This window comes from Schistocerca americana, chromosome 6 (assembly GCF_021461395.2).
Source record: "Schistocerca americana isolate TAMUIC-IGC-003095 chromosome 6, iqSchAmer2.1, whole genome shotgun sequence".
Classification (NCBI taxonomy): Eukaryota; Metazoa; Arthropoda; class Insecta; order Orthoptera; family Acrididae; genus Schistocerca; species Schistocerca americana.
In genome coordinates this window covers 237,751,715-237,766,076 of record NC_060124.1, presented here as the reverse complement: position 1 = coordinate 237,766,076, position 14,362 = coordinate 237,751,715, and the positions used below count along the sequence as shown (strand labels likewise).

The window sequence follows — 14,362 nt, the reverse complement described above, 5'->3', positions numbered from 1 at the left end:
AATGGAGGGACGAATGGAGACGTGTCGTCTTCAGCGATGAGAGTCGCTTCTGCCTTCGTGCCAATAATGGTCGTATGCGTGTTTGGCGCCGTGCAGGTGAGCGCCACAATCAGGACTGCATACGACAGAGGCACACAGGGCCAACACCCGGCATCATGGTGTGGGGAGCGATCTCCTACACTGGCCGTACACCACTGGTGATCGTCGAGGGGACACTGAATAGTGCACGGTACATCCAAACCGTCATCGAACCCATCGTTCTACCATTCCTAGACCGGCAAGGGAACTTGCTGTTCCAACAGGACAATGCACGTCCGCATGTATCCCGTGCCACCCAACGTGCTCTAGAAGGTGTAAGTTAACTACCCTGGCCAGCAAGATCTCCGGATCTGTCCCCCATTGAGCATGTTTGGGACTGGATGAAGCGTCGTCTCACGCGGTCTGCACGTCCAGCACGAACGCTGGTCCAACTGAGGCGCCAGGTGGAAATGGCATGGCAAGCCGTTCCACAGGACTACATCCAGCATCTCTACGATCGTCTCCATGGGAGAATAGCAGCCTGCATTGCTGCGAAAGGTGGATATACACTGTACTAGTGCCGACATTGTGCATGCTCTGTTGCCTGTGTCTATGTGCCTGTGGTTCTGTCAGTGTGATCATGTGATGTATGTGACCCCAGGAATGTGTCAATAAAGTTTCCCCTTCCTGGGCAATGAATTCACGGTGTTCTTATTTCAATTTCCAGGAGTGTAGGTGTGGGGTTACATTAAAGTAAGAGTGTCTGATTCTCCGCTTCCAGGAAACGCGGACGAGCTGAAGTAACGGATAGCCAAGCAGTTGCCACCATACACCAAGACTTGCTTCATACGATTTCGAAGAAAACTGACTGCAGATGTTGCACTGTCGCGCTACTAAAGGTAACCACATTGAGTATTTGTAAATAAAGCTTGAAGATATTCTGCATTCAGTACTGTATCAAACACTTTTGTAAATTATCAACCTTTTTGACAATTAAAGGTTACTTTTTTATAACTAATTTATAAACACCCTGTGCTTTGGAGCACAGCGTTGTGTGGTACTGAATCGTGGACAGTCGGAATATCGGCTGAAGACAATTGGAGAAGTGGTGCTTTTGAAGAGTGTTGAAAATTTGGAGGACTGATAAGTTACGGAATCTGGAGGTTCTTTGTATAATTGGGAAGAAAGGGACAAGTAAAAGAGTAACACAAAGAAGGTAGAGGACGATGAGACATGAGTTAAGACATCAGGAAATAACTTTCACGAAGTAGATGGAACACTGTGAAGGGTAATGGATGCAAGGACGTTTGTTGTTGGATACATCTAAAAAGGCAATCGCTAACAGCGGCACATGAAGCTGTAAATGGTCATTGGACCAAACAATATGGGAACTGGATCGTAGGCCGACTGGAGTCTTTCTGTGTAGTCCGACGAGTTGCTGTTTCGCCTCTTTTCGAATGACGCAGCCTGTCGAGAGCACGGGCTGCACAGTGACGTGTTTAATCTGCCGATGTAGAGGACGCAGTTCTGGCCGAGGTGCTTCTGTGGCATTTTGGAGCTGCTTCTTGAACCATGAATTGTACCCACTAGTTCAGGTTACTGTGAACATTCATCAGGATGTTCACATCAACATTTCCGGTGACTAAAAGTTACCCTTCCTTCTACACATTCATGATGAGTTTGTTGTGGGCGACCCCGTCTTTCATGATGAGAACAGTCATTTTCCCACGGCTGCACGCAAGTTTCTGGTTTGACGAACACACAGGCCCCTTGTCTCTCTCCTCGACTGGTCCACCAAATCACAGATCGTAATTCCACAGAAAATTTCTCGGAGTATTTGCGTAAGCAGCCCTGTAATTTAGTATGTCTACGGTTTATAACTGCCAACGATGTGTGGCTTTAGCTGGATATGGCACCCCTGAAGTATCTTGCGAACTCTCAGACTCTCTTCCATACCGAATTACGGCTCCTGTTAAGGCCAGATTAAGTGGTATGCCTTATTAGCGTCATGTCTACCGGGACAGATGACTGCTTTTGTGACCCGTGTGCTTTTAAGCTAATGCTAAGCACGTGAATCAAAATATCCGATGGAGGTGGATTTAACTGTTACGCGTAACACGTGCTTGTAAATTTTTGCTCTCGTCAATGTTTTCTTATAAGCTTTCTAGGTTTATAATTTTCGGTTGAATTCGGTAATTATTGTCTTGATCGAGTTAATTAGAGATACTTTCCGTTTAGCAGACAGAGCACAATTTACACGGCTAACAGTATACTACCGAAGTGTCGCGGGACTGGGATGTGGCCGGTCGCTGTTGCCGAGCGGTTCTAGGTGCATCAGTCCGGAACCGCGCTGCTTTTACGGTCGCTGGTTCAAATCCTGCCTCGGACATGGATGTGTGTGATGTCCTTAGGTTAGTTAGGTACATGTCGTTCTAAGTCTAGGGGACTGATGACCTCAGATATTAAGTCCCATAGCGCTTAGACCCATTTGAACAATTTGAACTGGGATGGGGATATGCCCTGCACTCTGCACTAACCGTCGAAATGACAGTCCTGTACACAATGGACAATACCGCTGGCAAAAGACTGTTTCATCGCTTCCAGACAATGGGTTTCCGGCGTATGTCGGTGTGGAAGACTAGGGAATCCATTATTAGAGTCACATTTTAACATAGCTCTGGAAGGGCTGAGATCAGATAAAGGGGGGGGGGGGGGAGAAGACTTACACAACATTCCTTTGGATTTTCTGAAATCATTAGAGGAAACTACCACTCAAGTTGGTTTGTAGAATCTATGTGACTGGAGCTACCCCATAACACTTTCGGAAAAATACCATCAACACAATCGTGACGATAGAAAACCGCAGATAAGCGCGAAAGTTGTGGTACGGTCAGTGTAACAACACATGCATCATTGACAAAAATAGTGTCCAGAAAAAGAAAATATATCATCTGTTAGATGGCGATCAGTTTGGCATTAGGAAGGGTAAAGGCACCAGAGAGACAATTCTCACGCTGTGCTAGATAATGGAAGCAATAGTTATGAAAAATCAAGAAAAGTTCAGGGGATTAGTCGATCTAGAAAAAGCACTCGGCAATGTAAAATGTCGAAAATACTCTACATTCTGACAGAAATAGGTGTCAGCTGTAGGGATAGCTATGTAATACACAGCGTCTACAAAAATCAAGAGGCAACAATACCAACGAAAGGTTAAAACGAAGTCCTCGAATTGAACAGACAGGGATACTTCTTCTACCATTATCGTTCAAACTACACATAGAAAAAAAACCAATGACGGAAATATACGAAATGTTCAGCAGTATCACCCCTGTCATTTTTAAGTTTCACTGATGGCCTCGCTGTCCTAAGTGAAAGTGAAGATTAACAACAGGGCCTGTTGAATGGAATGCGCTACCTAATAAGTACAGAATGTTGATGGAAGGTAAATCAAAGAAAGATGAAAGTAATGAGGAGTAGAAAAACTGAGATTAGTGATAAACTTTACATCACAATTGGTTACAGATGAAATTGAATTATTATACTTGGAAGCAAAATAAGATGTGATGCGGGAAGCAAATAAGACTAGCACAGCGTAAAGATGAAGGAGTCCCATACTCCTCGACAGAGCGTAGGGGACGATGTGGGAGACATGTACTAGGCAAAGTCCTAGCGGAGGTGGTTAACATTGCCTTCATCCGACTGAAATTGGGTTGAATGATGATGATGAAGACGACACACAACACCCAGTCATCGCGAAGCATGTGAAAATCCCTGACCCCGCAGGAAATCAAACCCGCGACCCCGTGCTCTGGAAGCGAGAACACTAGCGCGAGACCACGAGCTGCGGACAAAGCGTAAAGAGAGCCGGGAAAACAGAATGGCACAGGTCAAAGCGCACTTTTGTCCATGAGAAGTCTGTTAGTACCAAACATAGGGCTTAATTTGAGAAAGAAATTTTTAAGTTTGTTCGTTTTCAGCACAGCATCGTATGTTGGTGTATCATGGGCTATGGGAAAAGCGGAAAAGAATAGATTCCAAGAGTCCGACATTTGGTGCTATAAAAGGATGTTAAAAATTAGGTGCACCACTAAGATAAGGAAAGAGTTGGCTCTCCACAAAATAGGCGAAGAAAAAAGCTTATGGAAAATACTGGCAAGAAGATAGAACAATATGATAAGACACGTGTTAAGGCGTCAGAAAAAGAAGGGATCTACTGAAGGTAAGAACTGCAGAGGGAAAGAGAAATAAAAGTATATCGAACATATAATTGAGCACGTTGGAAGCAAGTGCTATTGTGAGATGAAGAAGAACTGCCGTAGGTCTCCCCTTCCGAAACGTTTCGCGAAATTGGATGTCGTATAGCAACAGCACTCAAAACAGTAATCGCAGCCATCCTCACAAAAGCACAGGATGCCTGTGCGTTTGCCGCAAATCTAGGGAACGGAACACTGATATTTCGTGAAAAGTAGCTGAAAAATTAATTCTAAGCGAAATTGTAGTACGCACCATACAGCACTCCTCCCCTGGTAGCTGAGTGGTCAGCGCTACAGAATATAGCGGGTTCGATTCCCGGCTGGGTCGGAGATTTACTCCTCTCAGGACCTGGGTGTTGTGTTGTCCTACTCATCATCATTTCATCCCCATCGACGGACAAACCGCCGAAGTGGCTTCAAATCGAAAGACTTGCACCCGGCGAACGGTCTAACCGACGGGAGACCCTAAGTCACACGACATTTACATTTGCAAACATGTAAAACGTAAAGACAGCTTTTTTTCATAACATTAACTTTGTAGTCCTATGAAGGACTTGGGTCGCAGCCCAGGGTTCTGTCTTCATATATTTAGAAGATATAGGATTGTGAAACTGGATGAAACTTTTTGAAATACACTCGTACAGATCGCAGGCAGTAAATCGTGGTGATAAGGTCATCCATGTTATAACATCCACTATGTATACATACTTTTTTATGAGTGGAATATGAACGTGTGGACAATATTCATTCAGTTATGTAATTATTTCTTAAAAAGATGATAATTATGTAAAACAGAGACAAATATTGTCTCACATTCTTTGTTAATATGTCATTCTTTTCTTTTGTTTTGTACCCTTTTGTCGTCTTCTTCTGATGTACATCGCAAGACGCGAATCGATTTGAGGTCTGTTAAATGAAAAACATTTAATGTAAAATTATTGTACTTTTATGTTCATTTGCTGATAAAAACAAATAGAGCCAGATACGTTAAAACTATTAATGATTAATTATTGAAAATTTCCTGTTTTAATTATAATTTTGTATTAATTGTTTTATCATAGCTGCAAGAAGCGCAGCCATTGTCAGTTGCGATTATACAGCAACTTCGTCTGTACTTCTAGTTGAAAATAGCATGGGTTTGTGTTAAACTAATTTGAAAAATAATTTAATAATTTCTTTTTTTGGTAGCATCAATTTAAATGATTTATTGGAAAAAGGAAAATTTTAATTAAAAAAGAAATCCTCTATCTTTTGTTGACCGCCATCTTAACTTTAATTACAGCGGCAAATTTAAATTACTTGAAACTGCAAACTTTCAATATTCCGATGTGTAAGAAACAAATGTGCACCGGTGGTACTGAACTCAATCAATAAAAGAAAAAATTAATCGAATCAGACTGCATTTTCTAAGAACAGTGCTGATGGTATTTATTGTTGAACAAGATTTCATTGCTGATGTATGTGGTCAAAATTAAACTACGCACGAATCACGGAGAAAAATATTTCTGGTAGCATACGTCAGTGTTGTGTGCGGGTGGTATTCTGTGGTTCCTTTTCATGATCAATTTGCTAAGAATAATTAAATCCATCGAAGACAAAAAAAAATTATAAAAGCTCTGATGTACGATCTGTAAATTTAGTGATATGAACACAGCTTACAGTCAACATTATTACACTACGTCAGGTGGAATTCTTGTGCAATTTGAACAAAATAATTATCCGGGAGAAGTTGTAGTTTGAAGAATGCATTATACATGTTTATAATATTGTCAGTGTCATTTACAAAATCAAATCAATGCAAAAACAACTAAAAAAAAAACAGAGCGAATTCAAACCGCAGAATACCATAGAGTATCGTATCATCCATATTCATTGCACTTGTCGATGTTGACGATACACAAAAACCGCCACAATGTTTCAGAAGTTTGTTTAATTCAATAATTTCTCTTTTTCTCAATAACAGAAAAATGTATTAATGAATTTTTCAGAATTCGTAAAAGCAATAACAGAATTTGCAAAATGAGATTCCTAATGTGCGGTTATCAAAAGGCTAGAACATTTGACATGTTTTTCCATGACGTATGAGGAGAGTAGTGGCTGCTACGTTACTGTCATCAGACTGTGGTCAGCCTCATCTGTGTACACTGCATTTGCTGCTAGTCATACCTGGGTGTTCCGTGTCGACCTTGTAGGCAGGCCTCTCGAGCGTCATGTCTTCGGGTCGCCCCCAGTAGTTGTGGTCGGCGGTCGTGTTGCCGACCTGCACGTACAGCTCGTTGGCGGAGACGTGGGCCTTCAGCAGGTAGTCGGTGCCCCACTTGATGGCGTCGCGCACGCCGTCCAAAGCTCCGGCGCTGGCGTAACCCTGCTCGTAGCTGATGGCGCCCCACGACAACAGCGTCAGTGTGTAGGCCAATGTGAAGCCGAACTTCATGTAGTCGCCAGCTGTGGAGCGCCAGAAAGTGTCGAGTCAGAGGCTGGTTTCACACTTTGTTTTAACCGTGGTGGTTCAAGTGCACAGTTGAAACTGGTGCTAAATTGAGTCTGACGAAGAGCTACTGCTTTCTGCTGTGATACTGACCACCGACTGCGACGACATCAACGGAGGTACTGTATTCATCTAACAGTTTATAATAATGAAGTAGACGTCATCAAATTTTAGTAAGTAGTTTAGAATGCTGAAAGTATCTTAGATAAAATTGTATACTTTTTTATTTGCCAAAGTATCAATCATAAGATTGTTCCAAATTAATTATTCAACAAACTTGCATCTGACTGCGTCTCTGAACTTGTTTCTTGCACTCCTCCATTTTGCCAGAAATGCAACATGTATTTGACTCAGCAATCAAGTTTAGGAGAATAATACCATTTGCACAATGGCATTAAGATGGTACTGAAAAATTAACTTTTGCCCCTGATGTTTACTTAATGTAATTATATCTTGACTTGAATAACGCCAGTTGTGCAATGGCATGAAATTAGTTTTTTTAAATAACTTTGCCCTGATAACATTAGTTATACCAAAATCGATTTCAAACCATGAACTGCACATATATATTGCATAGAGGCCTCGTTTTCTTTACGTTCTTTCATTGGTTGGTAATATTACTACTCATTTTCATATTCAGTACAAGCAAGGGATGTGGATTATGATTCAGGCTGTTAGATTTAAACACAATGTTGATCTCAATATATACAGGGTGTTACAAAAAGGTACGGCCAAACTTTCAGGAAACATTCCTCACACACAAATAAAGAAAAGATGTTATGTGGACATGTGTCCGGAAACGCTTAATTTCCATGTTACAGCTCATTTTAGTTTCGTCAGTATGTACGCTCAATGGAGCACGTTATCATGATTTCATACGGGATACTCTACCTGTGCTGCTAGAACATGTGCTTTTACAAGTACGACATAACATGTGGTTCATGCACGATGGAGGTCCTGCACATTTCAGTCGAAGTGTTCGTACGCTTCTCAACAACAGATTCGGTGACCGATGGATTGGTAGAGACGGACCAATTGCATGGCCTCCACGCTCTGCTGACCTCGGCCCTCTCGACTTTCATTTATGGGGGCATTTGAAAGCTCTTGTCTACGCAACCCCGGTACCAAATGTAGAGGCTCTTCGAACTCCTATTGTGGACGGCTGTGATACAATACACCATTCTCCAGGGCTGCATCAGCGCATCAGGGATTCCATGTGACGGAGAGTGGATGCATGTATCCTCGCTAACAGAGGACATTTTGAACATTTCCTGTAACAAAGTGTTTGAAGTAACGCTGGTACGTTCTGTTGCTGTGTGTTTCCATTCCATGATTAATGTGATTTGAAGAGAAGTAATAAAATGAGCTCTAACATGGAAAGTAAGCGTTTCCGGACACATGTCCACCTAACATATTTTCTTTCTTTGTGTGTGAGGAATGTTTCCTGAAAGTTTGGCCGTACCTTTTTGTAACACCCTGTATATATATTGTTAAAATTTTGAGTCATACACAAAACCTACCATTTCCAACAATTTTGTAGCACAAATCGCTCTTACAAAAAATTTTACAAAACGCTTACTGTGTCAAACCTTGGACATACAAATCCTAACACTGAACATTATCTAACAAAAACCATTTTGAAATCATTATATACCTTCTCTCATTTATATGCTAAAGTTTTCTTAGGGTAATTGTACAGCGAGAGCGACTCCTACCTTAAAGCTGTCCACACACGTCTGCTTCCTCGGGGCACCTAGCTGCAACTCACCGGTTTTTACTGCCCGTGCCCAGCTCTCTTAACCATCAAAGATCCTCCTACTCAAAGATACTATACTAATTCCACCTTGCTGTTGGCAACTATCTACTTTATTTTCTGGCTCTACACTGATCAAACCGTAGCACATACCTTTCAACGTGACTGTCACCTTTTGGTGAGGTACATTTTTTTTTTCACAGCTCTTCCAAAGCTCAAGTATTATTTTTTTTATTTCATTGAAGTAATCTTAATTTACTTACTCCAAAACTTTGGTATAATTTTCTACACGTTCATGAAAAGTTTTACAATGAAGGTTATGCTGTTACACGAACTAACAATTCTCATAAAACGCAATAGGAAATGCAAAGTGATCCCCAAGTAGTTTTGCAGCAAGAACAAATCCTGAGCAGCGTGGTGAGGTGGGAGAAAGAGTGCTCTGCTGACCACATGGATAAATCGTCATTCTCTGAGGACTTCTGCCAACTGCTTGGTAAATGAAGAACGTTATTCAGCTGCACGACTAATCTGTCAGTGAAGAAGTCCTTTGGTGGAAATTGTGTCACTGTTCTATTTGTCCTTCACACCAAAACGAAAATCAGTCTTTAGCTGCACATAAATTTTATGAAATTCACATTATCGTTTTTGTCTCTGTGACAAAAGACGACTTCATGATTCAGTCCGTCTCTAACTTCGGCTTACCCATGGTTTATACCCGCATCAAACTTCTGAAGATGACAGATTAATCTGTCGAAACCGGTATAGTGAATTAACAAAATTCTTGTGGAGCTGTCGAATAATTTTTATTTTTATGGAAGGAATACGCATCACACCTGTTGAACTACACCTATAAACAAAGTCGTCTTTTATTTGTGTTTGGAATCAAATCAGATGAAACTTTCATACTTGTGGTGGTTAGGTAATTAAAAAATAATCTAGAAACTACACATCAAATATAATCTATTTGACACAAACAGACAAATGAACTTCCAAAATAAAGTTTCAGAGGTTTTCCAGATTTATTTTCTGGTTGTTACGGTATCAGAACCTAATGGTGTCATGTTATCGTCTTACTTGATAGCTATAACAACACTAACACCCTTACAGAGGATGGTATTGGTTTTATTTTAATTAATTAATCTGTTTCTTTGAATAAATGGCTTATTGATTGAGAGAGACTTATAATGGAATAAAACTCTAATTTGCACCATTCGTTTACTTGGACAAGGAAGAGCATTAGCATCAGTTAATCTAAAAAGTGCACTAGCCTAAGCCTCGGATTCCTAACTTAAACATAGTGGGAAAGCTGCATTACGTTAGAAGAATTCCAACAGTGGAAAACTCTCATATGATCCTTGATGAGTGTTCTGATATATCAAAAAGTAGAACGTTCTCTGCAAATGGAAAAAAGAACTCTACTTCTAGTTTTCATCTGCAGTTTTGTCAATAATTCTTTAATTTTTATGACCTTCTCATTAACTAAAAAAATAAGAGTGTATTTAGCCCATTAATCATGCATATAAAAGTGACTCACCGTCAAAGTATCCACCAGTGAGATCCTCTCCATTCTGGCCTTTGTCATCGAGGCAGGAGTCCTTCCTCCAGTACAAAGAAGGATCCATTCCTGATAATTTGCCTGTGCGCTCCGCCTGGTAGAACAGTAACGACTTCTGAATCACTTCCGCATAGTCATAGGTCCCACCTGGAAGAAGATATAACTTGCGTCCATTAAACCAATATCAAGTGGAAAGTGCCTCTGCTGTATTCGGATTCTAAGTTAATTTACAAAAGTAGAACTTTCATGACATGTGTAATTGATCTCAGAAAGTAATACACAATATATTAAAAATTATTTGTATTCTAACACAAGGGAATTTTTCGAGTTGTTTCTCAGTTGCTAAAATATTACATCATTTTCCCCGGCACCTTTTACATAACTAAGGTGGCAACAAGTGGATTTAAACTATGGCATAGAATATAGCATGTACTTCAAACGTGAAATAGTATCTTGTCTGATTCTCAATACGATTTTAGGTCAAAATCATAAACAGTGAAATCTTTTGAAAATAAAGTTTCCGTAACACTCTGTTGCTCTGAATAAAATTTGTTTGTCATTCAATGGATTTGCGTCTTTGCCGTTATGATTTCTTATTTATAATCTGTGTTTTGGATTGGATTGGATTGTTTGGGGGAAGAGATCAAACAGCGAGGTCTTCCGTCTCATCGAATTAGGGAAGGACAGGGAAGGAAGTCGGCCGTGCCCTTTCAAAGGAACCATCCCGGCATTTGCCTGGAGCGATTTAGGGAAATCACGGAAAACCTAAATGAGGATGGCCGGACGCTGTATTGAACCGTCGTCCTCCCCAAATGCGAGTCCAGTATAATCTATGTTTTCCTGACATTAGAAAGTTAGAACTTAGCCCTAACAGAATAATATCTTATTAATGAAGGCAGAAGGTAAATTTCAAGTTGTATCTCTTATGCCTACTTTATTGCACTCTTTTTACGTACAATTCATGTAAAATAACTATACTGCATACTGCTGTGCAAATCTTTTCATTGTGCTGAGTCCATCACAATAATTAAAATTGGAAATTCGAACTGGAAAGTAGCTGATGGAATTATGTAAACGACACTTAGAATAACAACAATGTGGTTTGAAGATGGTATATTAGCTGTAAAGTAAGTTGAAACAGTAAGTGACTTTTTAACTTGTGTAACATTGACACAAATATTATATTATTTAAATTGATTATTGTACACCTAGAATCTAACTGAACACAGAACTCTGTATACTGTATAATCAGAATCCAAGTATTTATTCAGAAAACTCCAAGTATGTGTGAGAGATACCATGTTGCTTAGGTCTTATTTAAATTTTCTTTTATGTTATTTAATGTTCACATTGGAATGGATACTTATGTGGAAGCTCTTGGGGGAAGGCGAAAGTTTTGAGAAATACAATAGACCTGTCACATGTGTTGCAGCAGCCATAATACATCTTACAACAAAATGTGGCCTAAAAAGTCACTTTTCTAAAACTAAGAATTACTGCAGTCTAATTCTTTATACTCAGCTGCCTATTGTATACAATATAAGACCAACAAAACGACAAATTCGCCGATCAGTTAATCAAGATAACACACATCAAAAGTTACCTCCTGCACGTAGCTATACTCAAAACAATACCTCCCTTCCCCCCTCTCCCCCCCCCCCCCCATGAACCATGGACCTTGCCGTAGGTGGGGAGGCTTGCGTGCCTCAGCGATACAGATAGCCGTACCATAGTCGTAACCACAACGGAGGGGCATCTGTTGAGAGGCCAGACAAACATGTAGTTCCTGAAGAGGGGCAGCAGCCTTAACAGTAGTTGCAGGGCAACAGTCTCGATGATTGACTGATCCGTCCTCGTAACACTAACCAAAACGGTCTTGCTGGGCTGGTACTGCAAACGGCTGAAAGCAAGGGGAAACTACAGCCGTAGTTTTTCCCAACGGCATGCAACTTTACTGTATGGTTACATGATGATGTCGTCCTCTTGGGTAAAATATTCCGGAGGTAAAACAGACCCCCATTTGGATCTCCGGGAGGGGTCTGCTCTGTAGAACGTCGTTGGCAGGAGAAAGAAAACTGGCGTTCTACGTCAGATCCCTTAATCGGGCAGGTAGGTTAGAAAATTTAAAAAAGGAAATGAACGGGTTAAAGTTGGATATAGTGGGAGTTAATAAAGTTTGGTGGCAGGAGAATCAAGACTTCTGGTTAGATGGGTACAGGGTTATAAGTACAAAATCAAATAACGATAATGCAGGAGTATGTTTAATAATGAATAAAGAGTAGGAAAGCGAATAAGCTACTACGAACAGCATAGCTATCGCATTATTGTAGCCCAGATAGACATGAAGCCCACACCTATCACAAGTTTATATGCCAACTAGCTCTGCAGATGAGGAAGAGATTGATGAAATGTACGATGAGATAAAAGAAATCATTCAGATAGTGATAGGAGATGAAAATTTAAGTCATGGGTGACTGGAATTCGATGGTAGGAAAAGAAAGAGAACCAAACGTAGTAGGTGAATGTGGAATGGGGGTAACGAATGAGAGAGGAAGCCGCCTGGTGGAATTTTGCACAGAGCATAACTTAATCATAGCTAACAATTGGTTCAAGAATCATGAAAGAAGCTTGTATACATGGAAGAGGCCTGGAGATATTGGAAAGTTTCAGATAGATCATATAATGGTAAGTCAGAGATTTAGGAACCATGTTTTAAATTGTAAGACATTTCCAGGGGCAGATGTGGACTCTGACCACAATCTATTGGTTATGAACTGTAGATTAAAACTGAAGAAACTGCAAAAAGGTGGGAATTTATACGGAGATGGGACATGGATAAACTGACAGAACCAGACGGTGCAGAGAGTTTCAGGGAGAGCATTAGGGAACGATTGACAAGAATGGGGGAAAGAAATACATGGGTAGCTTTGAGAGATCAAATAGTAAAGGCAGCAGATCAAGTAGGTAAAAAGACGATGGCTACTAGAAATTATTGGGTAACAGATGATATATTCAATTTAACTGATGAAAGGTGAAAATATAAAAATTCAGAAAATGAAGCAGACAAAAAGAAATACAAACGTCTCAAAAATGAGATCAACAGGAAGAACAAAATGGCTAAGCTGGAATGGCTAGAGGACAAATCTTAGGATGTAGAGGCGTATATCACTAGGGTTAAGATACATATTGATTACAGGAAAATTAAAGAGATATTTCGAGAAAAGAGAACCACTTGTATGAATGTCAAGAGCTCAGATGGAAACCTAGTTCGAAGCACAGAAGGGAAAGCAGAAAGGTGGAAGGAGTATACAGAGGATCCATACAAGGGCAATGTACTTTAGGACAATATTATGGAAATGGAAGAGGATATAGATGAAAATGAAATAGGAGATATCATATTGTGTGAAGAGTTTGACAGAGCAAGGCCCTGGGAGTAGACAACACTCCTAGTAGCTGCTACTGATAGCCTTGGGAGAGTCAGCCCTGACAAAACTCTACCATCTGGTGAGCAAGATGAATGAGGCAAGCGAAATGCCCTCATACTTCAAGAAGAATATAATAATTCCAACCCTAAAGAAAGCAGGTCTTGACAGATGTGAAAATTATAGAACTATCAGTTTAATAAGTCACGGCTGCAAAATACTAACACGAATTCTTTACAGACGAATGGAGGAACTGGTAGAAGCCGACTTTGGGGAAGATCAGTTTAGGTTCTGTAGAAATGTAGGAACACGTGAGGCTATACTGACCCTGCAACTTATCTTAGAAGATAGATTAAGGAATTCAAACATATGTTTTTAGCATTTGTGGACTTAGAGAACGCTTTTGTCAATGTTGACTGGAATACTGTATTTCAAATTCTGAAGGTAGTAGGGGTAAAATACAGGGAGCGAAAGGCTATTTACGATTTGTACAAAAACCAGATGGCAGTTATAAGAGTCGAGGGGCACGAAAGGGAAGCAGTGGTTGGGAAGGGAGTGAGACAGGGTTGTAGCCTATCCTCTATGTTATTCAATCTGTATATTGAGCAAGCAGTAAAGAAAACAAAAGAAAAATTCGGAGTAGGTATTGAAATCCATGAAGCAGAAATAAAAACTTTGAGGTTCGACGATGACATTGTAACTCTGTCAGAGACAGCAAAGGACATGGAAGAGCAGTTGAACGGAATGGACAGTGTCTTGACAGGAGGATATAAGAGGAACATCAACAAAAGTAAAACGAGGATAATGGAATGTAGTCGAATTAAATCGGTTATGCTGAGGGAATTAGATTAGGAAATGAGACACTTGCAATAC

At 40.4% G+C, this 14,362-nt stretch overlaps 1 protein-coding gene across 2 annotated transcripts in view; it reads right to left on the bottom strand.

Annotated features, from left to right (window-relative positions):
* LOC124619807 (endoglucanase A-like) overlaps positions 1–14,362 on the bottom strand; it is a 113,605-nt gene that overhangs the window by 85,352 nt on the left and 13,891 nt on the right. Inside the window, exons 2-3 of one of the 2 annotated variants that reach the window (XM_047146402.1) lie at positions 10,047–10,214; positions 6,438–6,716 (exon numbers count right to left, since the gene is read on the bottom strand). In XM_047146402.1, coding sequence (XP_047002358.1) covers positions 6,438–6,716; positions 10,047–10,214 — 447 coding nt within the window. The remainder of the gene's footprint in view (positions 1–6,437; positions 6,717–10,046; positions 10,215–14,362) is intronic. The other variant, XM_047146403.1, reaches the window with a different exon arrangement.